The following is a 25,492-nucleotide window of genomic DNA, read 5'->3' as shown; positions in this document are numbered from 1 at the left end:
TACCTCTCTAAGGCAGTGGTTCACACAGGGACTTCTTAAAAAGGCTAATTCTAGGCCCCCACCCCAGACCTACCTAATCCAAAATTCTGGGATGGGATCCAGCAGTGCGTGTGTGTTTAGGGAATAGGTGTTCCTGATGCGCTCGAGCTGGAGGACCACAGCTCTAATGAGACACGTGACAGACAGAGTGCATTGCATCACACACGTCTTCCATCAGTGCTGTTCTGTATATTAACTCACTTATTTCACCATCACCTAACCCTATGGTGAAGATGCATTAGGGCCTCCCAGGTGGCTCAGTGGTAACGAGTCTGCCTGCAGTGCAGGAGATGAAGGAGACTCAGGATCAATCCCTGGGCTGGGAAGATCCCCTGGAGGAGGGCATGGCAACCCACTCCAGTATTCTTGCCTGGAGAATCCCATGGACAGAGGAGCCTGGCGGGCTACAGTCCATGGGGTTGCAAAGAGTCGGCTAGGACTGAAGCAACTGAGCCCAAATTGATGCATAAATGTTCTCATTTCACACAGGTGATATGGCACAAGGAAGCTTGTCTAAGGTCCAGCTACATGGGCCTTGAGCCCACACAGTGCAACTCTTGGCTGGCCCACCTGATACTACCTTGCCACAGGCACATACAACCACACCCCCGAGGCAAGTCAAGTCAGAGTGGCTGACAGTCCCTGGAGGCTCGGCTCAGTTCAGTCCAGTCGCTCAGTCGTGTCCGACTCTCTGCGACCCCATGAATCACAGCACACCAGGCCTCCCTGTCCATCACCGGCTCCCGTAGTTCACTCAGACTCACGTCCATCGAGCCATGATGCCATCCAGCCATCTCATCCTCGGTCGTCCCCTTCTCCTCCTGCCCCCAATCCCTCCCAGCATCAGAGTCTTTTCCAATGAGTCAACTCTTCGCATGAGGTGGACAAAGTACTGGAGTTTCAGCTTCAGCATCATTCCCTCCAAAGAAATCCCAAGGCTGATCTCCTTCAGGGCTTCTCAAATTTGAGTGTGGTGCAAACAAACCACTTAAGGATCACATGAAAATTCAGATTAAGACTCACAGGCCCAGGAAGGGCCTGAGAATCCATGTTTCTTAGAAGCTCCCCCACAGGGTAGCCAACTATCCAGGTATGCCTGCCACTGAGGTGTTTTCAGGGCACAGAACTTTCAGTCTAAAACTGGGAATGTCCTCAGCCAACCTGGACAAGCTAGCTGGTCACCTGAGTCCCAGGCGATGCTGAAAGTGCTGACCACACTTTGAGAAGCAAAAATGTGGGCTCTCAAGGTGAAGAGTTTGGATTGTATTCAAGTATGATGAAAGTTTTGAGAGCATGGTATGGCATAATCTACCTTATACTTTTGAAAGACCACTTTGGCTACTCCGTGGAGAAGAGACCGTGAGAGCTAAGAATAAAGGCAGAGAGACCAATTGAGAAGTTGCAATGATCCAGGCAGGAGCTGGAGCTGGTGGTGCTGGAGATGGAGAAAGGGAGACTGATTTGCGGTGTATTTTCGAAGGGGAGCCAGTACGGGTGGTGAAGGAAACAGAGCCAAGCATGAGTCCTGGGGTTTTCACTTCAGGTGCAGCATCACCTTTTTAAAGAACAAGGCCAGAAAGAGATAAAAAGAACTTGGAAAGACTGAGCCACAGAATGAGAGAGAACGATGCAGGAAAGTAGTTGAACAGAGAGGTGTGTGATTTTTTTTTTTTTCCCACAGCAAAACTCATTTATAAGTCTCAAGCAGAATTTGTAAAGGAGGTTCCACCTAATGTCATAAATAGCTGAAGTTTGTTCTGAAGATTAAATATGCCTGCTATGGCCTGAATTGTTTCTCCCCTAAAATGCACACATTAAAGTCTTCACCCTTAGTGTGATGGCATTGAGAGATGAGGCCCTCGGGTTGGGGATTAGTGTTCTTATTTGAAGAGACACCAGAGAGTTTGCTTCTCTCTACCGACTTGTGGGGCTCCCCAGGTGGTGCCAGTGGTAAAGAATCCAGCTGCCAAAGGCAGGAGATATAAGAGACACAGGTTCGATCCCTGGGTTGGGAAGATCCCCTGGAGGAGGCATGGCAACCCACTCCAGTATTCTAGCCTGGAGAATCCCATGGACAGAGGAGCCTGGTGGGCTGTAGTCCACGGAGTCACAAAGAGTCAGACAACGACTGAAGGGACTTAGCTCACCTGGCCCTGCAGCAACATGTACCAAGAAAAGGCCATGTGAGGATATAGCAAAGAGATAGCCATCTCCAACCCAAGGAGAGAGTCCCCACAAGACACTGACCCACCTAAAAGACACTTTTAGAACTGTGAGAAATAAATTCCTATTGCTTAAGCTACCAGTCTATAGTATTTTGTTACATAGCCCAGGCTGACTTCAATATTGCCCATTAATACATTCATTTCTTTTGAAAAGTCACTACGCAATATGATGCACTTGATAATTGACCTACAGGGGAAAATTAAGGGTCATCAGTAAGACCACAACAAACATCCCAGGTTGAGACTGGGATTCATCACTTGAGGTTCCAGTGTCCTGACATAATTGAATGGTGTCCAAATTAAGCACATTCACATCTCAGCTTCTCATCTTGCTGTGTGACCTGGAGCAAGTTCCTAAACCTTTCTGAGCCTCTGTTTCCTCATCCGTAAAATCAGAGGTAAGCATGTACCTCATGGACTTGGAGACATCACATGAGATGATGCGTATAAAGTGCCTGGCACCATTAGGCGTTCCACCATGTCTTTCTCACTTTCTTTTCCTCTGTAAAACAATTTTATTTCTGAAAAGGCAGGAAAAATAGATCACAGTAAAAAAAAAATAAAATAAAATAAGTAAGCTTTCCCAAGAAGCGACACATGGCTGAAGAATTCACATTCATGCTCCGTGTCCAAGGGCACATCCCTCGGTCTCTGGGTGCCTTGGCGTCCTCTAGGAGACATGGCACCTACCTTATAAGGTTACTGTGAGGAATGAATGAGACAAACACGGCACGCTTAGCACAGCGTCTGACACATTCAAGGGATGTCAGCAAGTATTATCGTCCTTGTCGCTGATCAAGACCGTGGAACTCTTCAATCCTAAACATTCTAGGTAATTAGGCCAAAAATGTGAGAGAAATAAGAGGCTCACAGAAAGGCAAGTGGCGGGTAGATGCCCGATTCTGGGGAAATAGGACAGGAAATTCAGGGCCAGACACCGGCTAGATTCCACCCCACAGCTTCCTCCTACCCAGTGTCTCATTTCCATCTCATTTCCTGGGGCCAAGACTACATGTTCTCTTTTAGGAGCCCCAGTTACACTTGGCCCCATGAGGGAGTATGCCCAGTAAGTGCTCAATAAACATTCATGTTAAGCTTATGTGGAAGGATTCTTGTACCATATCTAAGAGTTAGCAAAGGTTGTGCCAGGACTGAGTCAGGCTCTGATAGTTTCGCCTGAGGCCAGTGAGACCCCCATAAGCAGTCAGCTTCTCAGCATCACATAGCCACAGACAGGCCCTGGCTTAGATCATCCATCTGTGGTCTGGACATGCTCTGCTGGCCCAAAGGGCACAAAGGTGGGATGTAGGCACTCTTGTCAAGAGGGCCAGGTGCCAAACACCCGCATCGCCTGGAGACTCATAACAACCCCACAGGGGCAGAAAGGTGGTTCTCTCTGTTTCATGGATGAGGCAGCTAAGGAGCAGAGAAGTGTAACTGACCCACATCCACACACACAGAAGATGGCAAGGTGGCCAGGGCATGATTCACACATGGGCCGGGCCAACTCCAATGCCATTTGCTCAGCCACAGGGTCCAGAGTGTGCATGATCCACTGGTTTGGAGAGCTAACTCCAAGTATACCTTCAAGGCCAGGGCAACCCCTCAGATTCTTCTTTGCTTTGGAATCTATAAACTGTTCAGTGAAATAATAATTCACCTAAGGAACACCCGTGTTCCAAATTTGCTCTTTAGGGAGTGAGAAGCAGCTCCCTTTTTCAGACAGAGCCCTGGATCAAAGCCTGAACTTCCTGTGTCAAGGTTGGGTAAGTGGTGGGGTGGCTTGTGTGGGTTATAAAGCTTCTCAGGCACCTTTCAGAGTGATCCAAAATTCTTAAGCTCATGCAAAACATAACTTTCACTCTTTCTCTTGAAGCTGTATCTGCTGCCCCTGGGCCATATGCTAGAGGACAGAGATGTCAGAAGACTAACATCTGTTCCATCTTCCCCATCAGTGTGGCAATGACATCATATGCTTCTTTTAGATAATTTGCACATTATCAGACTAATTTTCAGATTATCTAATCAGCCGACATTACCCTTAATCAACTCGGCTCTCCTCTTTCAGTTCTGCAGAGTACAGCATGCCCTCCACAGGCATACCGGGGTGGGGACTTTTCTTCTCTTGACAGATATTGAGAGCCTCGCTATATGCCAGGCCACTGCTATTAAACAGAAGACTGAGCCCTCTTGGGACTGAGGGCAACCCAACTTCCATGCCAGGAACCTGAGACATAGGCTTGGAATAAATTTTATAGATCCATACATTAAAACATATTTCCTTCATAGAAGCTCCAAGTATGTTGTAGAGAGCATTCTACAATTATTTATGCTATTAAATAAGAAAGAGATGCCATACCACCATTAATAATGTGTGTGTATGTGTGTGCACGTGCGTGCATACTGTCGTGTCCAACTCTTTGCAACCCCATGGACTGTAGCTTGCCAGGCTCCTCTGTCCATGAAATTTTCTAGGCAAGACTGCTGGAGTGGGTTGCCATTTCCTTCTCCAGGAGATCTTTCCAACCCAGGGATTGAACCCCCATCTCTTGTGTCTCCTACATTGCCAGGCAGGTTCTTTACCAGCTGAGCCACCAGGGAAGCTCAACAATTAATTATATGCCACATATATTTATTAATAGATCATTTATTCTTTGGCTCAGAGGTTAAAGCGTCTGCCTCCAATGCAGGAGACCTGGGTTCGATCCCTGCGTCGGGAAGATCCCCTGGAGAAGGAAATGGCAACCCACTCCAGTACTCTTGCCTGGAGGATCCCATGGATGGAGGAGCCTGGTAGGCTACAGTCTACGGGGTCGCAAAGAGTCGGACACGACTGAGCGGCTTCACCACCATTCTTACTTCTAGTCATGCTTCTCTTTTTCCTTTGTTGTTCAGTCACTAAGTCAAGTCCAACTCTTTACAACCCTGTGGACTGCAGCCGGCCAGGCTCCTCTGTCCTCCACTGCCTCCTGGAGTTTGCTCAAATTCATGTCCATTGAGTCGGTGATGCTATCTAACCACCTCATCCTCTGCCACCCCCTTCTTCTTTTGCCTTCAATCCTCCCCAGCATCAGAGTCTTTTCCAATGAGTCAGCTCTTCACATCAGGTAGCCTACTTCAGCATCAGTCCTTCCAATGAATACTCAGGGTTGATTTCCATTAGGATTGACTGGTTTGATCTCCTTGCAGTCCAAGGGACTCTCAAGAGTTTTCCCCAGAACCACACTTCAAAAGCATCAATTCTTCAGCCCATAGCATTCTTTATGGTCCAACTCTCACATCCATACATGACTACTGGAATAATCAAAGATTTGACTATACAGACCTTTGCTGGCAAAGTGATGTCTCTGCTTTTTAATACGATGTCTAGGTTTGTTATAGCTTTCCTTCCAAGAAGCAAGCATCTTTTAATTTCATGGCTGCAGTCACCATGCACAGTGATTTTGGAGCCCAAGAAAATAAAGTATCCTTTTCCTATAGGATGACAACCACCCAGCCTGGCAAAGAAGATACTTAAAGCTGTGGCCGTTGCCCACGTTTCCACCATTTCTCCAATCCCACTGTCAAACCCAACTACTACCCAGCATGTTGTCCGAATGGAACATGCTGTTTCATACCTCTGCCCCTGTGCACACAGTTCCCTGTGCTTGGGAAGCTCTCTCCCACCCAGTCAATTTCTCCTTGTTCTTCAAGGGCTAACTTGAAGGTCACCTCCTCAGGGAAGCCTTTGCAAATCCCCTCATGGTTTTTAAATGTTCTAATGTTCTGAAGCTTTCATTGCCCTGCAGGACTTTTTAAAACCCAGATTGCTGGGGCTTCACTGGTGGCTCAGTGGTAAAGAATCTGCTTGCCAATGCAGGAGACATGGGTTCGATCCCTGATCCAGGAAGATCTCACGTGCTGTGGAGCAACTAAGGCCGCACGTGCCACAACGATTGAACCAGTGCTCCAAAGCCCGGGAGCTACAAGTACTGAGCCCACACACCCTAGAGGCTGTGTTCTGCAGCAAGAGAAGCCACCAGCAATGAGAAGCCTGTGGCCCCCAACTAGCAAGTAGCCCATGCTTGTCACAACTAGAGAAAGCCCACGTGCAGCAACAAAGACCTAGCACAGCCAAAAAATAAATTAAATAAATAAATAAAATTATTTAAACACACACACACAGATTGCTGACCAGCACCCTCAGAGTCTGTTTCTGAAGGTCTGGTGGAGCCCCCAAAACTGCATTCCCAGCAAGTTCCCAGGTGATGCTGAAGTCACACGTAGAGCACTGCTGCCGGTGGAGTAGAAAGCGTGCAGTGCTCTTGAGCCCTTGGCTTCCTTCACCAGACTCTGTACAAACCCTATGACACATTCCTGCTCACGACTGCGTGCTCTTCAAGGACGGGGACCAAGACAGTCTTTGATACCTGGTCATTAAACCAACGGATGGGTGGATGGATGGATAGATGGATGGACGGACCGATTAATATACTAGACTGAATTTATTCACACAGCTTTTTCATACAGGTCCATGACCTCAGAAATGCCCATACCCACACCACCCCCAAAGAAAGGTACCTTGAAAACATCGTCTATAATAGATTACCACTGTGCAAAGAAGATAAAAAGAAATTCAAAAAGAGCTTTGACATTGTCAGCCTGTGCAAAGGAGTTTTGAACTGTAACCCAGTGCTGTTTACCAACGTGGCATTGACGGAGTCACAATAGGATGCCTCTGAGTGGCAGCTCTCAGAGTCCAAACCTGCCCAAACCCTCCCTCCATCTATTCACATCTATTCACATAAATACGGTGTGTGTGTGTATGTGTGTGTGTGTGTATCTGTCTGTATGCATATAGGCACACATGTGCACATGTGGTGATTGGCATTTGTAGAAAGTAGATGAAAGGGTCTAGTGGTGGTCTAGTGGCTAAGATGCCTTGCTCCCAAGGCAAGAGGCATAAGTTCAATTCCTGGTCAGGGAACTAGATCCCATACCAACTAAAAATCATCCCACAATGCAGATCAAAGATCCTATGTGCCAAAACTAAGGCTCAGCGCAGCCAGATAAATAAATAAAATATTTTTTTTAAAAAAAGAAGAAGAAAGTAGATGAAGGTGGGCAGAGAAATATTAACAGAAGAAGTAGGAAGAATCCAGCCTCCTACAGGGAGGAGAAGGGTGGCAGCTCAGGCAGGGAGGACCCCATCAGAAAAGTCCTATCTGCCAAGGAGGGGTGTCTGAGCTCCACACAGCCCTGTGCTGCCTGGAGTTGAGGCAGAGAGGGAAGGGCACATAGCAAAGGGGACAGATGTGCTGGGGAGGCAAGCAGCCTATATTCAGGAGAAAATGTGAGCCTAGAAGAGAACAAAGGCAGCAGGGCTGGGAGGGGGCGGGAGGACAGAGGAGGGGCAGCACAGGGCAGCGTGGGGCGGGGGCAGGGGCAGTCAGAGCCGGTTCCCACACTCCACTCTGCCCTTTCAGCCACGGCAGGAGCAGGGACGAGCAATGGGCTTTGCTGGAGACGCAGCTGGGGGGATGCACGAGGGACAGCAGGAGGACCAAAGTCAAAAGGTCTCTGCGGCTGCAGGTGGTGCAAAGGCAGATGCCTGTGACATCTCCAGCATCTTTAAAGGGCGGCTTTTCCCACAGGCCTGTGCTCACAAGCAGCTGGGGTCCCCCTGCAGCTCTGCTCAAAGAGGGAAAAGTCAGCTCCCACCTCGCTGGCATCCAGAACCTTTCCGGGGGTGGTGGGGGGACTGGAGATGAACCTCCGGATGGACCACTCCTGCCTCCCTCCCCCACTCCAAAAGCCTTGCCAAGGGAGGATCACAGGCTGAGACCTCGGAATGCTGCCGAAGCTTGTCACCTTCGATTCCCTGCACAGCCCCTGTAGCATTTAGGGGCAGGATGGATGTCCCACCCCCAAACAGTGGGGGCAGCTAATGACTGGGTATTGATGATGCTGGCAATTAGAGCACATGAGAACATGGTGAGGGGGCCCGCTCACCAGGGATGTGTGGGAGGGAGCAAAGCACACACTCGGAGCAGCAAACAGTCGGTGTTTGTGTGCAGGGGGCTCAGGAAGAGAGCCACTGTCTCTTGGATTCGCCCAGAGAAATTGGGGAAGAGGGGAGGGAGGGCTCTGTGTACACTGAGGTTATCTCTGTAGCAGCCTATTTCCCCCATCCCTGCTAGTAAAATTAGAGTTAATCACAGACTTCTCAGAAGCCTTGGGAGGAGATGTCATCAAAATGGTGCTTGCAAGCGTTCTAGAACCTTCCTCATGTGAGAAGGCCCTGGATGAGCCCAGCAACAGCTGTTGTTTTTCTATGCAGTTTAAACCCCTCCAGTGGTTGCATGATCCTTTATGAAGAACCCAATTTCTCATGAGCAGGATGAGAGGAGGGGGATGGAGCGGGGCTAGAACAAGAGTGCTCGCTGGCAAACCCCCCAAGAGAGGAGAACACAAATGGCCGGATACTCAGGGATTCGTCTCCATCTAGGAGAAAAGATGCAGCTTCCTCCCTAAGCAAGGCTGCCCAGCCTCATGGTGAGGGCATAAGGACAATGATCCACAAGACTGCGTGAGGAGATCCCGGTGGGCGGAGAATAACAGGGGCCAGTGCCCACCTTGGAAGTCAACAGACAGCTGGGAGCGGGCCACAGGAACGGCTAAGGAGAAGTCCACTTGGGGCCCACGGTATACCTGGAGGTCACAAGGAACCTCCTCTGGGGCTGCCATCACCATGCACACACACACAAAAAGGTCCAGACCAAAGAGAGGCACGCCAAACCCTGCACCGCGAGGAACAAAACGGACATTTGAGAAGAGATTTAAAGGAGATACCCAGGTGGCTCAGTCGGTAAAGAATCTGCCTGCAATGCAGGAGACCTGGATTCGATCCCTGGATCAGGGAGATCCCCTAGAGAAGGAAATGGCAACCCACTCCAGTATTTTTGCCTGGGAAATCCCATGAACAGAGGAGCCTGGAGGGCTACAGGCCATGGGATTGCAAAGAGTCAGACACGACTTCGCAACTAAACCACCACTACTGTAAAGGAGATAGAGTGTCAGTCACTCAGTCGTGTCCAACTCTTTGTGACCCCATGGACTGTAGCCCACCAGGCTCCTCTGTCCTTGGAATTCTCCAGGCGAGAATACTGGAGTGGTCTGCCATTTCTTTCTGCAGGGGATCTTCCCGACCCAGGGGTTGAACCCAGGTGTCCCACATTGCAGGCAGACTCTTTACCAACTGAGCCACCAGGGAGGCCCTTAAAGAAGAGATAAGCCAGCACCAGCTGTTGATTAGTCACTAAGTCGTGTCCAACTCTTTGTGACCCCATGGACTGTATCCACCAGGCTCCTCTGCCCATGAGATTTTCCAGGCAAGAATACTGGAGTGGGTTGTCATTTCCTTCTCCAGAGGGTTTTCCCGACCCAGGGATTAAACTCGTGTCTCCTGCTTTGGCAGGTGGATTCTTTACCACTGAGCCACCAGGGAAGCCCACAAGCCAGCACTGGGGGGAGAGGGAAATAACACCAAGCTGATAAACAGTTTAGAGAGAGCAACTTTTGCTAATCATGCCTTCCAGATAGCAACCCAAACCAAAGGAAGGCACTCATGGCCTCCTCGAGGCAGGAGACAATAGCTATGCCTTGGCCACTTAGATCAGAGACAGGAGGAGAGGAGAGATGGCAGAATGCAAAACCCAGCTGATCAGTACAGGTCAATATATGTTTCTTTCTGGAAGATAAGGGTGACAGGACCAAGGGAACCTCTCCCCAGGGAGCAGGCAAAGACCTCAGCATTGTGACTACTCAGAAGCTGACATGCAGAGGAGGGCACCTCCTGCCTGCTTTCAGCTTCTGTCCAGATAACAAGAGTTGGTGAGAAAATAAAGGGTCAGACTTGCACCAGAAGAGAGGTTCACAAAGGGCTTGAATTCTGAAAGAGAGTGAAAATTAAAGAAGGTGCTATGGTCTGAATCGTGTCCCCCCAAACTCACATGTTGAACCCTAACCCCCAGGATATGACTATATTTGGATCTAAGGCCTTTAAAGAGATGATGAAAAAGCAAAAGTTAGAGTGAGACTTAGGATGGGCCCTAATCCAATCTGACTGGTGTCCTTATAAAAAGAGGAAACTTGGACACACGCAGAGACCTCGGAAGTACATGTGCACAACGGGATGACCATAGGAGAGGCAGCAGGAGGGCGGCCGCCTGCAAACCAAGGAGAGGGACCTCCAAGGAGACCCACCCTGATGACACCTTGATGTGGGACTTCCAGCCCCAGAACTGTGAGAAAACAAATCACTGGTAAGCCAGTCAGTCTTGGGTACTTTGTTGGGGCAGCTCAAGGAAACTAAGACAGAAGGCAATGCTACAAGGGGAAAGTGGGTTGGGGGTTAGGGGAGAACCCAGTCTAATCCAAAGAAAGGTTTTGGCCAACATGTGTTCATTGTTTCAAACACTGGCTGAAGGCAGTCAGTTCACATCAGTTGACTGAGTTGACTGACTGACATGCGCAGGAGTCACCCTCAAACTCTAGAATCTGAATATTTTTCAAGGTCTGATCCCTTGTATTCCATTGACTTGTTCGCTATAGGAACCCCTACCACAAAATCTTCTGAACAAAATAAAAAACACATAGCATGTCCACAATTATTCCTCACCCCATGATCCTAGAATGACCCACATTTGGAAGCAAGCCCTAAAGATCCCATCATCCCATCCCATTCTGAGTTTGGGGTGGGTCCAGAAACCATAAAGAATATTGTAGAGGGAAGTCACTTGGTGAATGCTAAGCCCTTTGAGACTCTCTAATTCATAACTGGAAGCTGAAGAAGGAAAGAAAGACTAGAAATGGAAACACAAATTTCAGAATCATTTTGGCTCTCCAGAGCCCAGCATCCCCAATGACAAGCACACCCAGGTCATGTTTGCTGACTTGAGGGCTCACGGGAAGAGCATGGAAACTCTAGGGCAGTATTTTTTTTTTTTACCCAAATTATGACCCTATGAGAGCCAAGACGATGGATCAAGAATATCCTGGGTCTCTTACAGCCAAGGAGATATTTGGAAGGTCTGTCTGAACTGACACATCCCAGGGCTTTGCCCAACTCAGATTAGCAGCTGTGAATGGATCTTCTGGAGCTGGGGGAAAAGACTGCCAGGTCTGGCATTTGACGACGGCCAGGTAAAGAGGCTTCCCTTGACCTTAACACTTACCTTCTGTCCTCTGGGAGCAGAGCTGGGTGTGCCACACTTGCTCAGCCCACTCTAAGCCCAGGGCTCCACTGACCTACAGGGGTATCTGGGAGGCTGAAACAGCCAACTCATCACAGGTCATTGAGACCAATCCACAGGTGCCAGCAGACAATCCCACAGGTGAACAGAAAGGAAAGCTTGTAGCCCTGCCCATCCACCTTACCACTCACCCAACCCAACACCTGGGAACTCACGTCTGTGGTTCTCATTTCTGTGGTTGGGTGGGGACCGGGTCTCCTGGTCTTGGGCCTCATCCCCCTCCTCGCTGGCCAGGTGAGTGTGAGCGTAGTGGTAGCTGAGTCCCGGCCGGTTCTTGTAGCGCTTGCCGCAGACTAGAGAAGAAAAGAAGAAAGGAAAACAAAAATGTCAACAACGTCTGCAGCCGCTGCCATCAATCTCCCAGGCAGTGGCTCATCCATCCACCCCAGAGCTAGTTTCCTTAAACAAATGTGTCCCACTCCCAACACCCCTCACCGACTGGACAGAACCAACAGCGCTATAACAGCACGGACCCAGGTAAAGAAAAACCCCAGAAGTTGATCTGAGTAAGAGCACCATCATTTCCTAGCTGTGAGACCCTGGGAAAGTCACTTGCCCTCTCTGTGCCTCAGGTTTCTTCAGAGGGAAAATGAGAATCATAATAGTACTTCACTCTTGAGTTGTTATGATGAGTTAATCTCTGTGCAAAGCACTTTAGAACAGAGCTGGGTAAATGAAAGGGTGATCATTATTATAACTTTGAAGTTAAAGGTATTAGGAGTCTATTTTGGCTTCCCAGGTGGCGCTAGTGGTAAAGAAGCCGCCTGCCAATGCAAGAGATGTAAGAGGCGCAAGTTCAGTCCCTGGGTCAGGAAGATCCCCTGGAGAAGGGCATGGCAACCCACTTCAGTACTCTTGCCTGGAGAATCCCATGGACAGAGGAGCCTAGCAGGCTATAGTCCACAGAGTCACAAAATGAGACACGACTGAAGCAACTTAGCATGCACAGACTGAAGTCTATTTAATTTAATCCAATATCCCGTATATAGATGAGGCAAGTGAGGCCCAGCAAGGTTAAGGGATGTGCCTGGGAACACACAGCTAGTTATGGATGAGCCAGCCACTGGAACCCAGGTCTCCTGGACTCCTGTGCAGTTCCTTCTGCCACCCTTTGGTTGACTCTGTATGAAGTACAAAAGCTTTATGTGGATCATATTTTTGATGTATGTGATTTTTGTGCCAGAAAAACACATTCCACTTCCACCATGAAAACCATAAATCCGAGGCATCCTTGGTAAATGTGCTAGCCAGGAGCTTGTGTCCTTGATGGCCCAAGGAGTCTCTGAAACCTCAAATCTCTAAAAATGTGTCCCGGCAGGCCCTACCACTCAAGTGGACAGTCGGAGACAAGGGCAACAAGCAACACAAATATGGTTTCTTGGGGCTAAAAAGATGAAAGGGGCAGCTCCCTTGGTTGTCTGCTCAGCACACAAATGGCTAAGACTAGACCACTGTCACCCCCCTCCCTACCACAAAGCCCAACATCCCAGCCCCTGGAGGCACTTCTGGTAGCAAAAGTCTTGAGGGTCTTCCAGCAAAAATCCTGTGCCGATCCTCTCATCTTGTCCCCACCTCTCCCCAGCAGAGCAAACCCCACCCAATCTGCTGGACCAGCTAAAATTGGCAGCTTTAAGAGACTCTCCCTTCATATGCCTGGGTTATAGCTGTGAGAGTAAACACTTCACAAGGTGGAAAAAGCACAGGCTTCATCATCAGACATGGGTTCAAATCCCACTTCCAGGGGCCAAAGTTGACCAGCTGCATGACCTCCACAGTAGAGAGAAGAGCTGTGACTCAATGCTCTTACCAGCCTCCCTTATTATTTCTGGTGGGGTTTCCTTTCTTTCCTGGTGGCTTAGACAGTAAAGAATCTGCCTGCAAGGCAAGAGACCTGAGTTCGATCCCTGAGTCAGGAAGATCCCCTGGAGAAGGGAATGGCTACTCACTCCAGTGTTCTTGCCTGGAGAATTCCATGGCCAGAGGAGCTTCACAGAGTACAGTCCACGGAATCCCAGAGTGGGACACAACTGAGCAACTTTTTTTCTCCCCTTTCTTACTAGATTCTCTTGGGTTTTTCAAGTATTATAACCTTCAGCCAAAATAGATGATGTCATCTCTTCTTTCTCATATTTATACAAACTATTTTATCTTCTTAGCTTAATTCATTTGGAAGAATCACCAAGACCATATTCTAAGACAGCAAAAGTAAGTTTTTCCTATTGTAGTGAAATTGCATTTAGTGATTCACTGTTTAGAATTCACTGTAAGTGACTAGGTTTTATTCTCTATCAAGTTTAAGTAGTTTGTCTTATTCCTGAGTTAGCTTTATTACAGGAGAATTTTACCAGCTGGCCTTTCAGCATCTACTAATATATGGTGCTACTTTAGTTTGTTGATATGGTGAATTACGTTGATTTCCTAATGGTTCCTCCTATTGAGCCATTCTTGAATTCCTAGAATGTACCCCCTTTGATCGGAGTGTATTATCTTTTTGATATACTGCTGCATTCTATGTTCTAATTTCACATCTACACTCAGACTTGAGATAGGTCTATAATTTTTCACCTGTCTTTTATCTTGCTTTTCAATCACATAGTTATGTTGACTTCCAAAAATGAATTGAGTTCTCTGTGGAATTGAATAAGACACATAATCCCTATGTGAGTTTTTTTTTAATCTGAAAACGACCATAGTACTACTTACCTTGAAGAATTATAAATAACATTTGTAAATTATCTCACTCAGTACCCATCACCTAATAGATGCTCAAGAAACAGTAGTGAGGGGTGAGGGGCTTCAGCGTGGTCTACCACAGGAGACCACAGGAGGCGCTGGACCCTCCTGAAAGAGGGACATTGACCTTTACCTCTGCTAAGGAATCTGGCAATTGTCTAGACTATCTCAACAAGGTGAGAGTCTGAAATTCAAGTTGGTGATCAAGTTGTTGACCTACTAACTATAAATTCAAGTCCTGCAATTGGCTTCCCTTTCTCTCTCTCCCCTTCATGGCACACATAAATATTGCAAAAATAATAATAATAATAACATGGCACTACACATCTCAATTCCATTTCACTCAGGAAATGGGCCCTAAGGAGACCTCTGAGGCACACTGTGGGCCTGCTTGTGGCTTTTTCTATTTAACCTTGATCTAAGGGCAATAAACAGCAAATTACGGGGTCACTGGACATAAATTCATTTTATTACCAAGCATATTACTGGTGAGGAGTAAATGTGTTTATTAAAATAAGGACAATAACATCAGTACTGATTCAGGGACACCTCAGCCGCCTCTGCAGCTCTCCCACCACACACTCCACCGCATTTTATTTGAGTCATTTTGTTGTGATTACAGCTTGTTGTTGTGGTTTTAGTCACTAAGTTGTGTCTGACTCTTTTGTGACCCATGGACTGTAGCCCACCAGGCCCCTCTCTCCAGGGGATTTCCCAGGCAAGAATACTGGAGCGGGTTGCCGTTTCCTTCTCCAGGGGATCTTCCCAGCCCAGGGATCAAACCTGGGTCTCCTGCATTGGCAGGCAGATTTTTTTTTTTTTTTAGTTTGTTTATTTATTTTAATTGAAGGCTAATTACTTTACAAAATATTACGGTGGTTTTTGCCCTACATCGACATGAATCAGCCACTCATGTACATGTGTTCCCCCATCGTGACCCACCCCTCCACCTGCCTCTGCAACCCATCCCCCTGGGTTTTCCCAGAGCACCAGTTTTGAGTGCCCAAGCAGGCGGATTCTTTACTACTGAGCCACCACACTGTCTTTCTTAATCACAGAATCCCAGGATCTTAAGAGTCATGTGGTCTAACCAGCTATCCAATTGTTTTATTCCCACGAACACTCTAGATGCCTTTCTGGAACAACTCCACTGATGGGGAACTCACTACCCACCCGAGTGGACATTCCTTCTTTGGTTTCCTAAAATTATGGCTAGGACTGCACTGGAGGGCCTCTCCTAGGACCGTTTCATATCAATTTCCTCTTGATGTCAACGACTCTACCTCTCATGCTGCCAAACACATTTTACACCTTCAAAACATACCCACTGAATAGCTGATGAGTGAACCCAGCTACGCTTTGTAGAAAACCAGGAGATGGGGGAGGAGATAGGTGTGCAGAACCAGCTCCATCTATCCACATTAATCTCACACTAATAGTTCTTAAAACCTACAAAACCAAATCCAAGCAAAAAGCTTCCCTTATCTCCTTCCCCAACATCACAGAGAGTAACTGTTTTTAGAGCAGATCCTTTTGCTAGAAGAGAGATTCTCAAAGAGTAATCCCCAGACCAGCACCTTCAGCAGCACCTGGGAAGCTGTTAGAAATGCAGATTCTTGGGTTCTGCCCCAGGCCTACCGGATCAGAAAGTCTGGGGTAGAGCCTGGCAATCTGTGTGTTAACAGGCCCTGTAGGTAACTTTGAATACACACTACGTTTTGAGAACCACTGTTAGAAGATTGAATATTTTGAGGCTTGACTCCCACCCTGCGTCTGCCTGCCCTTCTGGATGGATGGCAGTGGCAGGCAGGGGCAGTGGGAGGCAGCCCTGAGATCTGTGTTCCATTATTAGAAGTAACAGAACCAGATGGCACATGGAGGTCCTGGAAGCCAGACCCCTTAACCACGATCCCTACATGCAGAGCTTTCCAGGTGGAGCTTCATTTTTTACCACCTGCTTATACAATGTCATTCCTTCATCACCAGGTCTTCAAGAAAACATTTATTAAACACCTAGTGTGTGCCCAGTCTTGAGGCACCAGAGGACAAAGATAAATGAGCCCCAGTCCCCTCCCTCCAGGAGTCCGCAGTCTAGCAGAGGAGATACACACATCAGCTAGCAAAGAGGGAGGTGGGACCCATGCACCAATGTGAGCCTGTGCATGGCAAAGAGGAGGGCCCAGTGCATGGGCTTGAGGCAGGGATGGGGGGATAGCTTCCCGGACGAGGTGGACGAGCTATGGCATGTGAGATAGCAGGACATCACCAGGCAGACAGAGGAGGAGGGCCTGTGGGCACCAAAGCATATTCCACCAGCACCTCTGGGAGCTGCAGGATGTTTAGTAAAGCTGGTGGGAAGCAGGCTTCGGGGTGGGTGTGAGGAGACTAGGGAGAGGAAGGTGGGCGGTACTTTATTCCGACAGTGGGAGGCCAGGGGAGGACCTACTTAATCAGATTTATATCTTAGAGATACTGCTTCAGACTCTAGTGCAAAAGATGGATTTGGAGATGGCAGGAGGCTATTTTAGGGCTTCCCTGATGTCTCAGATGGTAAAGAATCTGCCTGCAACGCAGGAGACCCAGGTTCGATCCCTGGATGGGAAGATTTTGTGGAGAAGGGAATGGCAACCCATTCCTGTTAACTATAAAGACATCCTGAAATCACCTAAATCTAATGTCAAATTGAGTGGGACACAACTAAGCAACAACATAAACAGAGGTTCCTTTAATTTTTAACGTGTGAACAATGAGGACTTCAGGATAGGAAGGAGGCTAAAGAGAGAGAATCTGGTAGAAGTGGGACCAGGTGGGAGGAAGCAGCAAGGAGGAGCCTAAAAAAGACTTCGGCCAACTCGGCTTCCTGGCCATGTGCTATCCAGCACCCGTCCACCTCCCCAGCCTCACCTGGAGCCACATTCCGCCTCCTTCTTGGACTTCCTGCCCACTGACCTTTCATTTCTTAAACAGTTTTCTTTCCACCACAGAGCCTTTGCACAAGCCTCTGCCCAGAATGTCCCCCAGCCCCAGTTTGCCTGATTAACTTCAGTTAATGATCCTTCAGTTCTCCAGTATTTCCAATCACAATTAGGACCCTGGTGTGTTATCTTCCCAGGATGAGTCGTGTATCAGTACATGTCTCTCCCACTAGCAGCAAGCATGGCAAGCCCTGAGTGTCTGGACACTGATGCAGCCCCAGTGCTCAGCTCGGGGCCTACACCAAGGGAAGCAATAAAAACACCCAGGCTTCTGATTTGGGCAGGGGGGTGGAAGCGTGTAGCAGGAAAATCAGATTTAAGAAGGAAGGGAATGAGTTCAGTCTGGGGTGGAGATCTTGGATTAAGTTATTCCAAACTGCCACCCCACCGTGGAAGAGCTGCCACAGGTAAAGCAGGATTCCGCGGTCTGCGGCTGGCTTATATACCTGGAGTTTTAGGAAGGAGATGCGGGTGTTGGAGCTGGCAGGGTGGCAGTGGAGCTAATGGATCGGGAGAGAATGAGGAGAGGAAGAAGAAGGGTGTGGACACGGACAGAACTCAGAAAACCCCAGTATCTTAAGAGTCCGGTGGAGAAAGAGAAACTAACATAAAATTTTTGTTAAGAAAACACACACACCAGACTTCCCTAATGATCCAGTGGCTAAAACCCCACCTTTAAATGCAGGCAGAGGGGTTTGATTTCTGGGTGGGGAACTAAGATCCCACACGCCAAAACTAAGAGTTCGCATGCCCAAACTAAAGATCCACATGCTTGAACAAAGACGGAAGAGCCCGCGGGCTGCACCTAAGACCGGGCACAGCCAAATAAATGAAAAATAAAGAAGAAGAAAGAAAGACTCACGCAGCAGTGAGTAACCTAGGCCAGAGGAGCAGGGTTTCCAGCCGACATTAGAGATGACACCACCAGTCTTGGTTCCTGCTAACAGCTACTGATTGTATACCACGTGCCAGGCCTGATCTGGGGCTTCGAGAACATTTGCTCACAGCCACATGCATCCTCATTTTCTAGAGGCAGAGCCCGGATAAGGTCAGATGCCCCAGAGGGCCAAGAAGGATGGGGCCTGAGAAGGGACCACTGGGCTCGGCAATTAGGAGGTCACCTAGTGAGCACGGAACCCACAGACTCCCAGAGGACAAGGCAAGGCTGCAGGGAGCTAGGACGCTTCTGGAAATGAGGAAGTGGTGATGGGGCTGACAGACCATTCCTTCCAGCATGGCTGCAGAAGAAGAAAGAATCAGCTGGTGGATGGATGGGACTGTGGAGTCCACAGAGACTGATCAGGGCTTGTCCTTTAACAGAACAGATCCTGAGCAGGCTCGGAGGCTAAAGGGTAAGAGGCAGGAGGGAGAGGGGAGTTGGAAAGGCAGGGTTAGGAGAGACTGGAGTTCATGGAGCAAGATGTGCTGTGTGCTTAGTCACTCAGTCGTGTCCGACTCTTTGCAACCCCCTGGACTGTAGCCCGCCAGGCTCCTCTGCCCGTGGGGATTCTCCAGGCCAGAATAGTGGAGTGGGTTGCCATTTCCTCCTCCAGGGGATCTTCCCAACCCAGGGATGGAAGCCAGGTCTCCCGCATTGCAGGCTGATTCTTTACCATCTGAGCCACCAGGGAAGCCCATGGAACAAGATGCTTGACCCCAAAACAAAGCTGCTGACCCAAGTCCCAGTCCTTCAGATGACTTCATCCTAGGGCCGAGAGATTCCTAAGATTGATTTTGGTTGAAGTGCATTCTAGACCAGACTGCTGCATTGAGATGAAAAGAAATGCCTTGGAAATCCTTCTTTGACCGGTTTGGAAGAGAAGGAACATCCAGCCCCATCTCACCTTCTATATGGATTTCGTTACATCTTCCTGCTGCTCTGAACACTTGTTCACCAGTTTTGTAAACGTGAGACCAGTGCATTCAAATCGGGTCCTGGGGTCAGGAGGGCCCCACACTTGGTTTAATGTTTCACTGTCATTAAATGTAAATGTAATTTACAGTAAATGTTTGCTGTCACCTTGAAATTTTCATACTATGAAACAAAGAGCCCCTTATTTGCATTTTGTTCTGGGCCCTGAAAACTATGCATCTGGTGGACTTCCCCGGGAGTCCATTGGTTAAGATGCCACCTTTCAATGCAGGGATCATGGGTTCAATCCCTAGTCAGGGAATTAAGATCCTATATGCTGCATGACGTGACAGATTTTTTTAAAAAAAGGCATCTGGTCCTGGAAACCTATGGAGGCAGGGGGTGGAGATCTGGGACTGGGGCTGAGTTATTCCAAACAGCCACCCTGGTCGTGTAAGAGCTGCCACAGCGAATGCGGGACCCAGCCAGCTCTAGTCAGCAGTAAAGTTCCCCTCTGAGGTAACTATTAATAGGAAACCTGGCCGGAGTGGTTAGTCACTCAACAGTGGTTATTTTAGTGCCAGCGACAGCTCTGGCCTGCTCCTAGGTCAACCTTTCCTTCAGAGAGACAGGATCTGTCTTGGAATGTGGGTAAACTGATCTGAACTGCCTGGGTTCAAATCCCAGCTCTGCTGCTGACTGACTGTGTGATCTTGGGCTAGTGGCTAAATCTCTCTGTGCTTTAGCATCCTCGCAGGAAAATAGGACGATCACGGCAGCCCACCTACCGCACAGCTGGGAGGCTACGTGAGAGAATACATTGAAAGCAGTGCAGGGCTCGCAGTAAGCTCAGCCATTGTCAGCCATCGTCCACACTGCGGAGCCACAGAGGGAATAAACCCTAACGGCGCGGTGGGGGGTGGGGGTGGGGGTGGGAAGAACTAGTAGTTTCTCCTCTGAAGTCTGGGGTGATGGAGTTGCAAGAAAATAGAATGTTGGGAAAGATACATTCTGAAAATAAAGTATTAGAACCATCTGCTATCCTTTTATCACGTCAGCAATCTCACTCTGGAATTATCTGTTGTGCAGAATCAGACTGAGCCCCAAGACGGCTGAAGCATTCAGAGAGGGCTTCGCCCCCTCCTCCAGCTCCCATCTCCCTCCCCAGGGCAGGCTCCCTGGCCAGGCGCCTTTGAAGCCAGTACCCCGGGACCAGTCAACCTTGCCTGTGCACAACCTAAGGCCCTTCTTTTCACCTTGGCAGCTCGCACCTGGATCATGTGTTCCCGGCGCAGCGCACATAGAGAGGGCCGGTTGTGACAACGAGGAAGGTCCAGCTTGCCTCCCTCTCTCTCCTTCCCCTGGGGCAAATCCATCTGTCAAGCTGCAAAATGAGAGCTTGCGCACTTCCCTACCAGAGCTGGAGTCTCCAGGAAGGACCTCCTGTCTGGAGTTATGAATACCTTTAGGGCTGCCCCAGAATATTTACAGCACAATGCCACCCTCCCCCAACTGCACTTCAACCCTACAGCCCTCACTCCTTCTGAGGTTGGGGGAGGATGGGGAGGCAGAGGAGGAGGGAGGAAGAGGAGGAGGAGGAGGAACAATCAGGGGCAGTGTGCGTGAACAAAGCCGGCTGCAGAGACAGCAGAATCCTTCCTGCCGGGGAGAAGCGGCCGCCTTCCCCACTGATAACTTAATGACTCTGGCACATTTTCATCAGCCCAACTTGGAGCACGCAGTGGGTATCTGAGCCAGTGGTTTCCGAGAGCCTGAAAGCAGCGACTGAAAGCAATTACGGGATGAGTGTCCAAGAGACAAAGCCTGGGCCTTGGGAGTCACCAGGCTGCATCTCTTTCCCAGCTCTGCCCCCTGGCACTTCCATATAGACGCCACTTCCCTTGCTCTGCAGCTCGACTTCCCCTTCTGTAAAAACTGACCCAGCGGGGCCTGTCACCTGCCAATGCCTCCAAGGCAGCCTGCTTACAGACTATCGGGCAGGCACACATTCTTACATGGAGCCTCACGATAGCTCAGGAGGTAGGGATTGTCACCCCATTTCATGGGGGAGGAAACTGAGTCTGGAGGCACAGAGACCACTCACTAAATGGCAGAGGTGGGATTTGAACTCAGGCCTGCTGAAGCACACAGACTCAAAGATATGCTGCTCATTCTCCGTGCACCACCCCTCCCAGTGCCCGGAGCTGACCTCTACAGCCTCGTGCCCTCTGCTTCCAGTGGCATTTGGTCATTGGGAAGGATGGAGGGTGAGGAGAGAGGCATTGGGGATCTTCTCCATGCCCGTTCCTGCTCAGGCAGCACCCCTGGAGCAGGGTGACCCTCCCCCCAGATCCAGTCTCCCCTGTGAGCCAATGCCCTCCCTGCTCCTTGGGATTCAGGATGGGGAGGGCTCCCCCTCCCTTGTTGGTACCTTTATCCTGCCCACACATCCACAATCACGCCATCATCAAATTCTCTGCCATTCAGCTCTTCTAAGGTTGAACTCTATGGCCGGCTGGGGACAAGACAGAAAAAAACAGGGGCCATCTAGACAGGGGACTCATACTAGTAGGACCAGACTGGTCCAGATGTTTGGGGATCCCCACACCTTCCTGACTTCCCTAGTGGTTCAGATGGTAAAGAATCTGCCTGCAATGCAGGAGACCTGGGTTTGATTCCTGGGTCGGGAAGATCCCCTGGAGGAGGGAATGGCAACTCATTCCAGTATTCTTGCCTGGAGAATGCCATGGACAGAGGAGCCTGGTGGGCTACAATCCGTGGAGTCACAAAGAGTCAGACACAGCTGAGCAACTAACACTGACACCTTCCTGACAACCCTCAGTGTTCTCTCTGGAGAACCATCAGGGGGTTGTGGAGGCATGTCTACGCCAATCCCCTCCCGCCCCTGCCCCCCCCCCCCACCGTCCCGACCAAGTGAGAAAAGCCCTGCTGTGAATGAGCTTGGGACAAAACCCAGGGGACTGCAAAAAGCCATTAGCTCAGACGTGTGTATGCAGGGTGGAGTGTTAATCCCTACGACTAAGTTAAACGCCCAGTCTTTTCTCAAGAGTCAGTAATGGGTCTACGGAACTCAAGCAATAAAAGTGGTGGCTTCACCAATGAATGGCCCAGGTCCTGCAACATTCAGGCACCAAGAAGGTCCTCTTGGGCAAGCCCAGGTGGGCCTCCCTCTCCCATCCTCTCGAGCCAGAGGCTGGCAGTGCAGGTGGCCCTCTGCACACCTGGGGTCTGTCCTTGGTGATGAAACTAACCCATCATGCACCCTTACGCACACACAAAAAAACCCTTTCTGGGCTTGGTTTCCCTGTTTGTAAAACATGGCAGTTGCCTCAGACCATCTCTGAGTCTTCCCATTCTAACACTGCACATCTCTTTGTTTCTCTGGGTCCTCCAGATCCTCCTGCAGCAACGACTCCCTCGACTGTGACAGAAAAACGACGTAGGTTCCCAGCCACAGGATCCACCCAGCGGCTGCGTCCACCCCTCCCCACCCTATCAAGCCAGGTCAGCAGAGGCCTTTCTGTGGCCTCATGTTTCTTTCAGGCCACCCTTGGCACTTACTTTAAGCTGAAGTCTTCTGGACAGAAACACAAGGGTCTGGAGGAGGGGTGGGGTGTAACATCTGGATTCTTCAGAGCCATATTCCCCAGGGCCTGCACTGACCCACGTATTAGGAGAGAGCCCAGAGCTAGGATCTACCAAATGCCGGTGATCCACAGTCCTGTGCCTGCATCAGGGGAGAACGTCCTGCATATCTGAGGAATTTACTGTATGTGAACATGGCTACAGGCTTAAAAAATTAAAACACAAGAACGGAGATAAGCAACAAGGCTTCCATTTCAAAATACTCTATAACTTAATTCTGTATCCCCAGCAGAGAACTGTAGAAATTCCCCACACCAAAGCATTAAATGTGTTGGTGGAACTCTTTATTGCACCGTTGAGAAGCAAGGTAATTCTAGTGAACTCTGAGGTCAGTCGTCCTATGCCAGTTAATTGGCTGTATGACCTTGGGCAAGTTACTTAATCTCTCCAAACCTCAGTTTGTTTGACTGTAAAATAGGGATAATAATAGTTATATACCTCATATGGATATTGTCAGAACTGAATGAAAGTGAAAGAAAGTGAAAGTCGCTCAGTCGTGTCCAACCCTTTGTGACCCCATGGACTACACAGTCCATGGAATTCTCCAGGCCAGAATACTTGAGTGGGTATACTCCAGGGGATCTTCCCTACCCAGGGATTGAACCCAGGTCTCCCGCATTGCAGGCAGGTCCTCTACCAGAATTGAATGAGTCCATCCTTTAAAGTACTTAGCACACTGCCTGGCACACAGCAAATGTTCACTAAACACCAGCTATTTCTGATCATTAATTTAGCTCTATCAGAATGCTTCCCTGGTCCCTCACAACTCCAGCAGCCAGAGCACAGAGCACAACTGGGGATTCAGCCTAAGTGTGAGATAAATACCCTTTCTTGACTTAGTACAAAAAATAATATTTATTGAGCATATCTATGAACCAGGCAGTGAACTAATGGTTTTCACACGTAACAGTCTCATTTTACCCTCTTGAAAACACTCTAAAGCCAATCTTATTGTCCTCACTTGACAGAAAAAGAAACTCAGGCACAGAGAGGTTTTCATGATTTGCCCAAGGTCATGGCTAGGTTATGTCATAGCAAAGACGCAAATGCTGGGCTTCTGATTCAAGAGCCATCTTCTTTGGACCTTATAGAGATGCTGCCTTTGATTCCTTATTCTAATGAATCACACATTAGCCCATCCCTAGCTTCCCTGGTGACTCAGCGGTAAAGAATCTGCCTACCAATGCAGGAGACACGATTTCACTCCCTGGGTTGGGAAGATCCCCTGGAGAAGGGCATGGCTACCCACTCCAGTATTCTTGCCTGGAGAATCCCATAGACAGAGGAGCCTGGTGGGCTACAGTTCGTAGGGTCGCAAAAGAGTCGAACACAGGTTAGCAACTAAACAGCAACAATTAACTTAGAGTAAAATATCCTTCTTTTTTTAATCTTCATTGAAAATAATTTCAATAATAAATATAACTGTCCACAGTTCTGAGGAAGATAAACAGAGAAAGGTAAAAGAAAAAAAATCAGATGCAATATCATAAAATGTGGCAGTCCCCAAACATTTGGGAATCTGGCCAGTGTCCTCTCTTATGGGATATCTGGGTGAATATCTGACCTAAATGCTCCCTCAGATGCTTTGTGAGACCCAACCTACCGAGTATGTCTCAATGACCCTTACCTGAAGCAGGCCCCCATCTACCCATGACATCACTATAAGTCCCTTACTAACTTTGGGGAAACAAATATACATTAGCATCTGTGAGACATCTATGACTGGATATCCCGCCATGTTACCTCCTCCTCCTCTAGAATATTCCAGTTAAGCCTCCCTCATGTCTCCACTACTCAGGCTCAAGACTTTGGGAGTTGCTGCTGCCGCCTCCCTCTCTCTCGCACCCTACATCCTGTCTGTCCTCTGCCAGGTTCTGCGAGTCTCTTTTTCACAAAGGCTTGCTTGTTTGCCCCATCCGTTTTGTTCCTGTTGTCGCCACCATCCAGACTTCATGTCTTCTCCTTCCCAGAAAAGGCTCCTGTTAGCTACAGGCTTCGGGCTCTCTTCCCTGAACACCTAACCCTAGAGATGAACCATTCCAGAGATGTCTCCAGAACCATCCACGACTCACCATGGACGATACAGGCCAAACTCTAAGCACCTCAGCCTGGTGTTTTGAACATCCTTATCTAACCCTGTACCTCCCAATCTCCCTCCCCAAACACTCTGCGTCAGCCACGCTGGTCTATCTTCTATCCTGGTGTGTGCAACCCACATTCATCAACATTTTGGGAGCGACCACTGGGCTGGGTCTGGGATGCAAGTTGAATATGACACAGCCCCTGCTCTCAGAGGCCCGCCGTCCAGCTGGAAGAATGGGCAAATAGACAAACTGTTATCATGCGATGGGAGAGGCCGTCTATGCAGAGGTATGTATACAGTGAGTCAGACTCTCAGAGGAGGTGAGTGACCAGTGGGGGACAGTGAGATCGCAGAGGAGAGAGACTGCCCACTGGGGTCAAACCTTGGCTCTGCCGGTTACTCACTGTGTGACCTCAGGAAAGCTAAAAAACCCCTCTCCTCCTCAGAATCCTTATCTGTAGGATGGAGATGATCACACCATCCATCTCCTAGTACTTTCTCAAGGATTAAAGGAAATAGATGGGACTTCCCTGGGGGCCCAGTGGTTAAGAGTCCACCTGCCAATGCCGGTGGCACGAGTTCGATTCCCGATTCGGGAACTAAGATCCCACGTGCTGCAGAGCAGC

General features: G+C 49.0%; 1 protein-coding gene across 1 annotated transcript in view; it reads right to left on the bottom strand.

The window, feature by feature from the left end:
• The window catches only part of DPF3 (double PHD fingers 3), a 288,545-nt gene that overhangs the window by 78,472 nt on the left and 184,581 nt on the right, over positions 1-25,492 (bottom strand). Inside the window, exon 7 of the mRNA XM_005686036.3 lies at positions 11,713-11,850. Coding sequence (XP_005686093.1) covers positions 11,713-11,850 — 138 coding nt within the window. The remainder of the gene's footprint in view (positions 1-11,712; positions 11,851-25,492) is intronic.

The sequence above is a fragment of the Capra hircus genome, chromosome 10 (assembly GCF_001704415.2).
Source record: "Capra hircus breed San Clemente chromosome 10, ASM170441v1, whole genome shotgun sequence".
Lineage (NCBI taxonomy): Eukaryota > Metazoa > Chordata > Mammalia > Artiodactyla > Bovidae > Capra > Capra hircus.
The sequence above is the reverse complement of the archived record's forward strand: the minus strand, read 5'-3'. Positions and strand labels throughout refer to the sequence as shown.